This window comes from Nilaparvata lugens, unplaced genomic scaffold, assembly GCF_014356525.2.
Source record: "Nilaparvata lugens isolate BPH unplaced genomic scaffold, ASM1435652v1 scaffold7389, whole genome shotgun sequence".
Classification (NCBI taxonomy): Eukaryota; Metazoa; Arthropoda; class Insecta; order Hemiptera; family Delphacidae; genus Nilaparvata; species Nilaparvata lugens.
The window spans coordinates 1-12,915 of record NW_024093138.1 but is presented as its reverse complement, the minus strand read 5'-3'; the positions used below and the strand labels follow the sequence as shown (position 1 = coordinate 12,915).

Below are 12,915 nucleotides of genomic sequence, written 5' to 3'. Positions count from 1 at the left end.
GCAAACTGCCATTGATATCTAAAACAATTTGATCATAAGATTTGTGAAAATTCAAATTAATATTTGCCCAAGACACATTGTATCAAATATCGTACAGGCACTGCCAATGCCCAAAATATACATAAAAATCACACAACACACAAACATAAAAAATTATTACAATTTAATTTATTAAAATTTATATATAATATTATTATTATTTTCATTCTGTCTAACCTAGTGCTAAAATACTGTTCTAAACTATAAAAACATTTCTTCAATAGGAACTTTTTAATTTTCTGTTTGTATTTCTTCACTGGTAGTTCTCTTGCATCTAATGGTTGGTGGTTATAAAATCTGATTGCCCACGCCTTAAAACTAGTATGACTAGATCTATAATAGTGAAATTCATTTCGGATGTTTAATCGATTCCGTGTGTAATGAGAGTGGACATTATTATGACTAGAAAATAAATTAAGTTAGACTTCGACAAGCATTGGTATATAAATATACTTATTTATCAATCTATGACCTAGGAATCTACTCTTATTTATTTATTGGATAAGTAAATAGCTAACAAACTATATTTAGAAACGGTAATTGTTTAAAAACTTTATAAATCTGTGACCTAGGAATCTACTCTTATTTATTTATTGGATAAGCAAATAGCTAACAAACTATATTTAGAAACAGGTAATTGTTTAAAAACTTTATCAATCTATGACCTAGGAATCTACTCAAATTTATTATTATTGAATGAAGCAAATAGCTAACAAACTATATTTAGAAACAGGTAATTGTTTAAAAACTTTATCAATCTATGACCTAGGAATCTACTATATTATTTATTGGATGAGCAAATAGCTAACAAACTATATTTAGAAACAGGTAATTGTTTAAAAACTTTATCAATCTTTGACCTAGGAATCTACTCAATTTATTATATGAATGAAGCAAATAGCTAACAAACTATATTTAGAAACAGGTAATGTTTAAAAACTTTATCAATCTATGACCTAGGAATCTACTCAATTTATTATTATTGGATGAAAGCAAATAGCTAACAAACTATATTTAGAAACAGGTAATGTTAAAAACGTCTGTGATTTTGCATTCTATTTATTAAATAGATCTGGCTAGACGCTTACGTTGGGAGCTAGAAAAGGATACTGCTATCCGCTTTGTCGTATGATAGACAAGGATAGCAACACCAATTCTAATTAAAAACTGCTATTATAACTTGGACCTCACTATATAGGTACAGTACTCACCGTGTCAATCCCAACCAATATCAAATCCAATGCTAAAACGTAGGCTAGTTTTGGATCAGGATCGCTCAGCAGTATTCTCTCCACCACAGAAAATTCGCTCTCTGGAGTTCCAGCGTCCAATTTTTTCTGTAGACGATCCTGGGCTGTGTCTATGTGTTTCATACAGATTCTGGAAAAAAATTGAAACAAGCGATCAAGAGAAAATTGGGAGAATTTGAAGGTACTGTGTACAGTAAAGAAAGTTAGTAAGTACAGTAAAGTATAAGTAAGTAAAGAAAACACATTTTTCTGTAGTGGGTCCTGGGCCTTGTCTATTTCAATCGATCAATTTATCCAGCCTGAAGATACAAAGCGTATATAAGGCTACGTCACAAAGTATTTTTTTAGATTATAATACATAATCAAATCAAAATAATTTGTATCATACAGAGATAGTGGGAGAATTGAGAACAAAATCAGCAAGACAAATTGTAAAAATTTGAAGTTACTATAAATGAGTAATAAATAGCACAAAAGGTAGCTACCGTACAGTTTAAGTAAAAGCACACAAAATACTTTTTGCCAACTAGTCGAAATTTGTCAAAATATAGATGGATACACATTATCGTTAACAAAATTAGGGTTACCCAATCACCCAATAACACAATATTCAATCATTTTTGCAAGGAATTGTGTATAATTTTTTTTTGTTGGAAAAAGTCTTTTCCAGTAGTTGAAAATAGTAATCCTATACAATAAAGTTGTTAAGTACCATTTTTGCATTTTATCAATTCACAACTAGCTTAAACTAATTAGACTATGTATTCATTCATGTATTATTTCTTTATTGATTCAATGAAATAACTCCTTTCATTTAATGAGTTGAAACTAATTGATGACTTCTATAGTGTTTCAATTTTAGTGTTCCTTTAGAGAAATGTGAGGTATCAAATAGTGCGAGATTATAATCAATCTTGCCCAAGATGAAAATATTATAAAATTGATATAAGTATCATTCAAGAATAATTAACTGTTCTAGTTGAAAATTGTTTTTCCAGTAATCAAGAGAAGGAACCAATATATCAGGATTCAAACCAATTCGCAGTGATTAGATAGAATTTATGTTACAATTTTTTCCCCCTACTTTGGAAATTATATTGCACTAATGGACTAAATTCAGGAACTGAAGAAATTTGGGCTATAGTGAGGTCCACGTTATAATGGCAGTGGAGAAAGATAGCAGAACAACGTTGCCGATCCTCTGTCTTGTCAATGCCTTCTATGGACGGTAGCTGATACAGGTTTATTGATATAATATCATTTGTTCATTCTCATTTAAAATATCAATTATATTTTATTAAGCAAGAATTATATTTTTTAATAATACCAAAAGAATTTTCATAATTGCGATGAAATATTTTGTTAGTTAATTATAAATATCGGGGCACCGAGCTTCGCTCGTTATTTTTATTTATTGATAAACAGAAAACACAATTCTCTAAATGATCGTGTTTATATTTCACAGCTGGCAATATTATGTCACTTATGAATTTCGGGGATGCGATATTTTGATTTTTCACATACTCACTCGCTCACTCACTTTTTTACTATTCACAGCTGTTTCAGCAAGTATGAATATCTTTTAATGTTGTTCAGCTAGTTTTCCTAAGGATGAGACCTAGTGCAATCGAATCTTTATATCATAAATACTATGTTCCAAATTCGTGAAAATCGTTAGAGCCGTTTTCGAGATCCGTTGAACATAAATAACCAGATATAAAAAATCAGAAATTGCTTGCTAATATAACAGATATTGTTAAAAGACGATCTGGCAACAGAGCAAAGCCAGAAAGAGATAGCGCTATACGCTTTGTTAATGATAGAGAAGGATAGCAATATACCATAGCTAATTAAACACTGCCATTATAACGTGAACATCACTATAAGGCCTGTTTTTTTCATTCCTAAACTATGTAATTGTTAACCAATAAATGAATGAATTAATAAAATAAATTCTCCCCACATTAGTCTGAATAAGAGTTATGATAAACTCAGTTTGTACGAACTTACTCAATGAAATAGTCCATGTTTTTAACGTATCGTCCCCACAGTGGAGTTGGCACATATCTCCAGAACGGGAATTTCAGCTCTAGCAGAGCGATGTTCCTCAATGCAAATTTGGCTCCATTGATAATCTTCATAGGCTCTGAATCGTCGGCCAAATTTGGATCCAGACATCCCAAGCGAACGTCAAGGCTATTCTTCCAATACCTAGCAAATCACGGAAAATATAATTATTATTTATTATTATAAATTATATTATTTTCACGAATAAAACTTATCATGAGAAGATGAAGAGAGAAAAAAGGTTCACCAGTTCTATTTCTCTCCCGAATTTGTATAATTATTACAGTGAGATTCACTTCAAATTGTCAGTATTCCTCATTTATAACATCAATGCTTCCCATTAAACCAATGCTGACAGTTTGAAGGAGATCAATCATGAATAGGCCTTTATAGTTATAAAACATTTGTTAAACGGAAAACACAATGATGTACGGCAGTCAAATATAAGGAATTTATTTGAAGTAATAACCACAAATACGTTACCTTTTAAACTAAAAATCAAAAATACTGTATAAGGTAAGAATTAAAATTTGATAATTGAATGGAAATGCGGTCTACTGTGAATAGAAAAATTGATGAAACTTACATTCTAGAGCCCATTTGTGAATATCATTATCGAAATCGTTTGGCAGTTCGTCTCGATCATCTCTTATTTGAAGCATCCTGAAAAATCGTTTAAAATTACAACCTGATTCCAAAATTTCATTTGAACTGTTTGAAATTCAGTTATCAGAGATTAATCACTGATATGATTTGGGGTTTTCTCAATATTATTAAATAATCACTGAGGTCTTCAATTAAGTATTGTTTTTTATTGATTCTATTAATCAGTAAATGTATAAGGTATAATTAATTATTAATTGTAAATGTATAATGTACTATTAATTTTACAATTTACAATTATTGATTGTAATTATAAATGGTATATCATTCCTTCATTAAAATATATCAGCACAATGAATTATCTATTTTGTAATCAAAATATTGATATTAGATCTACATTATAATCATATTCTCATCAATGTTTGATTCCATTACGACTGCTTGTTAATAATCACTTTTGAACAACTAAATTACGACATAACAGTCACGTATTTATAAATAAAAGCTATCAGCTTCTACTCACATTAGTGGAGCGCTTTCGGACACTAGGCCCTTCATCAGCGTTTATGAAGTGTTAATGAAGGCCTAGTGTCCGAAATCGCTACACTAATGTGAATAGAAGCTAATAGCTTTTATTTATAAATACCTGACTGCTATGTCGTAATTTAGTTGTTGAGTGAAGGGCCTAGTGTCCGAAAGCGCTACACTAATGTGAGTAGAAGCTAATAGCTTTTATTTATTTATCTGCTATGTCGTAATTTAGTTGTTCAAAAGTAATCATATTCTATTTACTTCTAACTTCTATGAGCAGATAAAGCTTATGTAATAATGTGGTACTCACACCCTACACATGGATGGATAGTCTACTAGGAGGATTCCAAAATATGTTGTATTTTATATGTCATATTCGTGTATTATGTTTTTTTTGGAAAATAAATAAACGGAATTGAATATTATTGAAAGGATAGTATACTACTGTTACTATATTAGAAATCCTACAACATCTCTGAATATGAGTGTTTAATTTCTAGAAATACACTGAAGACCACCAAGAAAAAAATCTTGAATTGAAAATTAAATAAAAACACACATTTTTTAAAATGTATGAATTCAGGGCTACTTTCTTGTATTTATAAAATAGAATTATAGTACCGTTTTAAAATAAATAAAATATTAGATGGTGTGATCATCGAAACTAGTAGCTACATTCAAATTATTTGTATTCTTGTTTTTTCAATATTTCATTAATTTTAAAGGTACTATAATTCTATTCTATAAAAACACACATATGTCGTCAAATTCTACAGTTTATTTGGTAGACAGTTCTACAACATCGACAGTGACTCAGTCGAATTCATAAATTGAAAAATCACTACACTATAATTCATCAATTTTGTATCCTACCATCACTAATTCACTTGAAATTTGATGAATTTGAGACTTTCAGTCTATTTCATATTCTATCTGAATGATTCATTTTGGAATTCATCATTCATTAATTCACAGCATTCATGTATTCCATCACAGCTGCAATATTATTAATTCACTCCAATGAATTGAATACTATCAGTCTTCACATTTCCTATTCTATTTGAATGATTGATTTTGAAACTTATAAATAAATTTGGATATTATTTATTACCTGTCAAGGAATTGATTGGTGACCTCTTCAATGGGTTGGATGTATTGTACTACAGCGGCAGGTCTTAAAATAGGTCTTTGTACTTTGGTTCTAAACTCTCTCCAAGGTTCTCCGTGCCTAAAATTAATAAAAATATAATATATTCCAATAAAAACTGTCAATTATCGAAATACCAATCTCATTATTAACGTAATTAATATCACTGTGTTTTGTATTTATTCTTTTCTACTATAAATTTATAAAGTAGGCTTGCTACCTGCTCTCTTGTTTCAGTTAGTCTATTTTGTTTTTTATTGAGTCTATTTCTATTTATAATGTTTGTTCCAAACATTTTTTTTTGTTATTTTTTCATTTCTTTCTTATTAATTTAGTTTCTGTTTGTATAAACAATTGATTTTCAATGAGGCTTGTTTTGGCATGAAGCTGTAAGCCTCATATGTTGTAATTTTTCCATTGATGTAAATATATAATTAAATAAGTAAATAAATTTAAGCTTTGAATTTAAAAAGCACTTTTGTAGTGGAAACATTTACTTTTTAGTTTAGTGACGAAGTTTCGACCTGTTGTTAGTCATCTTCAAACTTATATCAATAAATTCAGACTTATTAATATAATTTTATATATAATAAATTTATATTTTCAACCTGTGAGCTTAGCAATAATTTTTCTTTACTATATTGGTAGAGTAGGCCTATCTGCTTGTACGAATCTCAACTAGTAGGCTACATCAATATGTCATATTTCCAATTTTTATTCAGAAAAACAACGTTTTATTTCATTCAAAAAGTTTAATTAGATATCCTACAAATTTCAATGCAGTATCACATATATCATACCAATATTTAAAAATTATTCTATCCATGTCCTTCCAATTCTTGGTAAAATTCTTTTGTAATTTTTATTTTAATCCTTTTGTAATTCAAACATTTGGATTAGATTTTAGAAATTTATATATTAAAATTATATTTTTAATTTGTGAATATTTCCTATTTTACTTATAATAATGTGAAATATTTCTTCTATGTTTAGTTTTGAAGCATCTAAATTTGAAAATCTACTTTGTGAAAATACTTGAGGACTGAACATTTTGTGAATTGAAGAACTACAAGACAACCTATTTCGGACTATGTGTTATCTCTAAATTTGGGAGAGGAATAGCACAAGGTACTCCCTCAGGTATATGTAACTAGTCTATTCCCTAGATAGGGGATAGCTAATAGTAGATTAGTAATTACAGTAGCACCCCAGAATGACATTTGTCCTCAGGGAAGTACATATCGGTAACCTTATTTTTCCTCTCCTATCGTTTTGATAATGTATACTTATTGTATGAATAGATGAATTAATATATGAATGTGCAATAGGTGGTAGGCTATATATACTGTATACCACTATAGAGTATATGAACTCAAAATGATTTGATGAAAAAAAATATTTTAAATTCAATGAATCAGGCTAAATAAATGGACACTCACACACCAACCACACCAGGCAGTCTTCCGAAAAAGTCCTTGCGTACTTCACTCTTGTACTTGACTAGACAGGGCATGGAGGGCCTGTGTGGAGCATCGGTTTCAGTCCGATACATCATCTCGATTTCGGCAGCATCGTAGACGAACAGTAAATCAGGCCTGCCAACCAAGCCTGAAAGCTTCACTATTTTGCCATACTCGTTATAAAGGATCTTGGATACCTTGGCCAGGTCTGAGATTTGGTATTGACCTGCAACAGGGAATAGTTCATTATTTGATTATCCACTATAGTCCGTACAAAATTACTTCTGACTTGGGAGGGACATGCGCAGCAGAGAAGGCATACAGAGGTAGGGATACAACGGCGGTGATGTTGCCGTTCTGAACCGGCCAGCACTCTCTAATTTCTAGTGAGTATTCAAGCGCTCATGTTAAACTTACGGAGTTTCTTCGCTGAAAGCCTTCAGTCGACTGACTCTAATCGACAAATTGGCAACTGCGCTTCTACCTATGACTCTATCCATCACTGTAATTGGCTGATCTCCCTCCATTTCTTTGCGCCGCATATTCCTCCAAGTCAAAAGTTATTTTGCACGGAGTATAGTTATCGATAATTCGTATCTTATGGTAGATAAAAAGGTACCCCACTGGTTTTATTTCAATCAATAGAAATATTTGATTTTTTATTAAGATGAAAAACTAAATATACAGTAATGAAAAACTCTTGACGAAAATATAAGTTTTTCTAGCTCACCTATTAGAGGTAACAGCCGCCACGTATTGCCAAGGACTGGAATAGGTTTTGGACCCGGCACTTCGGCATAGGGTCGGGGTTCGGAGTCCACCTTAACCTGAGCTGTAGTTGCTTCCACAGCAGCCGGACATACTGAAGATGAAGAGTTGTATCTTTTGGCCAACAAGCGAACGCTACCTCTCATCTTAGCAACCTTGGAGGAACGAAAAAATTGTGTATAAATCAAGAATTCGAATATTTTAATTTAAAAAATTAGAATTTAAATTTAGGAAACGCGAATATAAATTTAGAATGATTCAAAGCAACAACTAGTACGGCACTAACTTGAGTGATATTTATTTAATTATTATTATTATTTTATTATTATTATTATTATTATTATTATTAGTCGTAGAGCTCCCGAAGTGAAGACGCTGAGTAAAATCATGATCATCGATTTTTATTAGACTTGGCGGTTTTCTTGTTCGCCCACCAGCTTTTCATTCTCTGAGAAAATGAAGCTTTTCTTTCTTCACTCCATCTTGTGCCAACTCTTGGTGCTTTTATCTCTGGAATAATTTCCCATTTGTTCACTTTTGTTTTGAAATTATTTCTATTTTTAATTTCATCATCAGTAATTCCTGCCAAAACTAGATCTTTCTTTATTTATTAATTATTAATATTTATTTAATTAATTAATGTATTTATTTATGGAGACAACAGGTTACCTCCTAATGTGTCTCCTTCACAAATACAACAATACAAGATTATTATACAATGAAAACACAATGAGCAACACTTTTATTCACTTTGAAAATGTCTTCTGCTAACCAGTGTGTTTTTACTCCTTAGTGAGATTATAATTTCAAACTGTCAAAATTCTCTAAAATTATTAATAAATAAAATAATTGCACGAGCGTAGTGAGTTCTTACTGATGATTACTAGAGTGTCGAGTCGTTCGTTGTTGTAGGTTTGTGGTTTTATTTATTCATTTTACAGGAATTGGAAAAACTATCTACTAAAATAGGCACAATTGAATCATGTAGTTATTCTGATAGAAAACTGCTTATTTTCCAGTAGTGTCTTTTTATATGAATTTGATTTATTACTGTATACTTACAAAATTATGTAGCCTATTATGTATTGTATCTATTATATTTTTACGGTACTGACTGTAAATTGTTATGGAAAATAAATCTTATCTTATGAATGAATGAATAATGAATTTATTGCCAAATACAAGAAATATTTTTACAAATAAAATAATCATTAAATTACAATAGTTTTTGGTGTGACTGGAAAAAGAAGCCTTGAGCTCCAGCCACGAGTTCTAAAAATAAGAAATACATTTTTTAATCTAATAACAGCAGTACAAATGATACAATTCTGTTAATGGATGATAATCTATGGATCTTGAATTTCATCAATAATCAAGTAGTTGATAAACAATTATAGATGCACAGAAAAATAATATAAAAATTGTCGAGTTTTAATTATTTTTACACAATTAATATTGCCAAAAATTGGTGATTCAGCCAACTCAATTCTCAATTTTTAAATAATAGTTTTGTTTTACCCACGATTTCATTAATCTCAATTTGGTTTTTGTTATTTTATCCTTAATAAAGTCTTCCGGAATTTTATTTATTAGTCTATTACTCTGATATTCAAATTGGTGTTTACTAGATGCTGATGAAGTTGAATTAATATTGAAAGCATTTACTACAGTTGGACGTATATTATAAGGGATTTTGCGATATCTTTTCATTATCGGATTTATACCTGCCTCTAGCAGCGGAAGATGCTTCTCTACGAACCATCTATGTGAAGTAAATTCTACAATTAGTGACAGAACTATCACAAAAGTCACTACAAAATACAGTTAGTTATAGAACTATCACAGAAGTCACTACAGACAACAGGTAGTACAGTTAGTGACAGAACTATCACAAAAGTCACTACAAAGTACAGGTAATTACAGAGCTATCACAGAAGTCACTACAAAGTACAGGTAGTGACAGAATTATATATTACTATAGTCTCTACATCAGTAGACTACAGGTAGTGAATTCTACTTGTCATGTTAATCAGTGGAAGTTAATTACTGTCCAGGTAGAAGAAAAACGGTTGGCTCCGTTGGAGTCCAGGAAGATTAATGATATTATGAACAAATGATGACTGAGCCACTATTCAAAGACAGAATTGAATACAGCGGGAGGAGGCTACCTGACGCTTCTTCATCATCTATTTCTTCAGAAGAACTAAGACTGAATTTTGAGAGACATTCCATGAAAAGATTTCAAATTGTCACAAATTACTAATTTTTCAAAAATAGAAACAGAAATTAAACAGCAGTGAGAAGAAACATTGAAAAATAATAATAATACATAATAAATAATTTTATTTATTTATTGAAAAATGACTTGAATGAATATGAGAATGACTTTGTTATAACCACTTATATTTCTTTTAAATACTGTAATCAGAAACAGAAATCAGACAAAATTGAATGGGGAAAAATGGACAAAAAGACTTGAAATTGTCACAATTAATTGAATTATATTTTGAAAATAATCATACATTTTCTTTGGTTCTCAATGAAGCTGATTTAGTGGTGGTGTGTGAAATCCTCATTGAACCGCTTACAATTAGGCCTAGTACAAAACCACATATTTATCAAATAATAAAAAATAGTTTTGGTTGTTACATCATTATCAATTTCTAGACTTATATTAGGAAATTATAGTATTTAGACTTATTGGAGGACCATTATTCCAATATTGAATACCATTTATTTTATCATTATTATAATAGTCTTCGTTATTGTATTAATGTAAAAGTTTCTTTCTTCGACAAATTTTCAATCAAAATTTGAGAATAAAATAGTAAGGGATGAGTATTTTTTATTCCCATGCATTTTATATGTACCAAGCGTTTATGCATGTCCGTCTTTATAGAATGGCCATGGTTTATGTAATTGATGATGATTATTATGAATATTATTTCAATTAATATAGTACTGCTAATAAAAACACTTAACTCACATGGGCTACTTTTTAACAAATTAATAAAAACGAAATAAAAATCTTGTAGTACCCTTATTTTTTAAAAAACTTTAAAATTAACTATTACTTGTTGAACATACTATTTTGAAGTTTTTTAAAGAATAAAGAGTACTTCAAGATTTTTATACTGTTTTTATTAATTAGTACTGCCAATTTATTTCTAAACCATTCCAATAGATTTCAATTGATGCTGTCAATAAATTCCTAAATCAATGTAATCAAATCATTCACAGTAAAAACTGTAGGGCTGAATCATAATGGTAGTCCTTGATTGATTAGGCTATTCTCAAAATACTATATATAGTGAGGTCCACGTTATAATGGCAGTGGATAAAGATAGAAGAATAACGATGCCGATTCTCTGCATTAATTAATCATATTTCTACACTGTCAAAAACATAATTGGCATCGTTGTCAACCTAGAAAAGGATAGTAACGCCGGCATTGTCAAATGATAGACAAGGATAGCAAAACCAAAGTTGATCAAATACTGTCATTATAACGTGGACCTCACTATAGTTACGGTTTTAGGCCTATAAATGGTTTATTGTACCGTACATCTCCATTCATACCGTTCCGTTTATCCAACTGTCAATAGACCACTATATCTTCAATCATTACTGTCATTATTAGACTGTTTACTTTCAAATCTCCACTGTACAATCGAAATGAAAATTACAATGATTATCAGCGTCCTTGGACCAATTTTATCACAGTATAAAGATGCTACAATAGGAATAGTAAGAAACTGCTACTGTAATGATCAATCAATTTTGATTCAATTACTCATTCAGCAATGCATGCCTTCTTTGACACTACAACCATAGTAATAAAATTGATTCACCTCAAATTGGCAGCATCACTTTAATGGGAGGCTTTGATGTTTTATAGTATTCACGCAATCTTCAATGACTCTATTATCACACAGCAATGCTATATACAAACACTATAATATATATAACTGGTTGATGATTATTTTGAACTGTCAGCATTGAATGAATGGGAGGTGTTAAGGTTGACTCATAAGAAGTGATGACAGTTGGATGTGAATTTTACTGTAGGTACTATAAAGACTTGAGAAGTCTATTTTTCGGATCGGTGGTTCCAACAAGAGAAAAACTTTAAAAAAGAAAAATAAGAAAAGACAGGAGAAGAAGAAGAAGAAGAAGAAGAAGAAGAGGAAGAAGAGAGGAAAAAGAGGAAAAAAGAAGAAAAACTGAGGGAGAAGAAAAAGAGCACAGGTAGGAGGTGCGTTTGATGAGTTAATAGAGAAGAGAGAAAGAGACAGAGTGAGGGAGAGAGAGTTAGTGAGTACAAGAGAGAATTGAAAAGAAGAAAAGAACCGTACACTGTGGATGAGCACGGTACAGTGAAAAATAAACAGGCTCCTTACTCAATCAAGACTAGTTATTTGGAAATGTCATTCTTACACTCTGTCACAAAAAGAAAGAAGTTATTGAACTAAAGTAGGTCCGCAATGGAGTAAAAATTAGAGGCTAAAGTGATTTTTAATTGTGTGGTGAAAATATTAGGAAAAGAAAAGCTTGAAAATAATAACTGAATAGCGGTTTTATAGGTGGAACGATTTGAGTTTTAATTTATTCAGGTATAATTTCCAACCTACTTGAGTTTTCTATCATATCTTTCCGCTGATAAAAGATGAACAAATTGGACAAAGGTTCAAAAAGTTTGCTGCCATTTTTGAACTTAACAATATTTAGTTTAAAAAATACTTTTTTACGGTATTTCATCGACGAATTTCCAGTTCTTAAATAATATTTAGGTCACTTTTTGCTAATTAAAAAGAACGACTAGCAGCAGTCAAATCTGACTCAATTTAATAATAAGCAGTTCGTGATGGAAAACAACATTGAAGTTTATTTAGGTGCCGGTATCTAAAACTGGGAAGAACCTGTTCTTGTGTGATATTACTATTGAACAAAAATGAATTTGAACTAATCAAGCTTATTAGATTTCGTTCTCTAAATTTCATTATTCAAGATGTCTTCTTAAATCATAATTTTATGTACCGGTACAACATAT

The 12,915-nt window shown here is 30.4% G+C and overlaps 1 protein-coding gene across 1 annotated transcript; it reads right to left on the bottom strand.

Annotated features, from left to right (window-relative positions):
• Positions 1-6: 6 nt before the first annotated feature.
• LOC120356649 (probable cytochrome P450 301a1, mitochondrial) lies at positions 7-8,135 on the bottom strand (the record flags this gene model as incomplete). Its single annotated transcript, XM_039445604.1, is given in 8 exon segments — positions 7-18; positions 1,251-1,419; positions 3,300-3,486; positions 3,489-3,500; positions 3,943-4,019; positions 5,602-5,718; positions 7,077-7,323; positions 7,828-8,135. Coding segments are annotated over 8 exon segments (1,005 nt in total), but the record flags the coding sequence as incomplete, so codon positions are not given.
• Between the last annotated feature and the right edge of the window lie 4,780 nt (positions 8,136-12,915).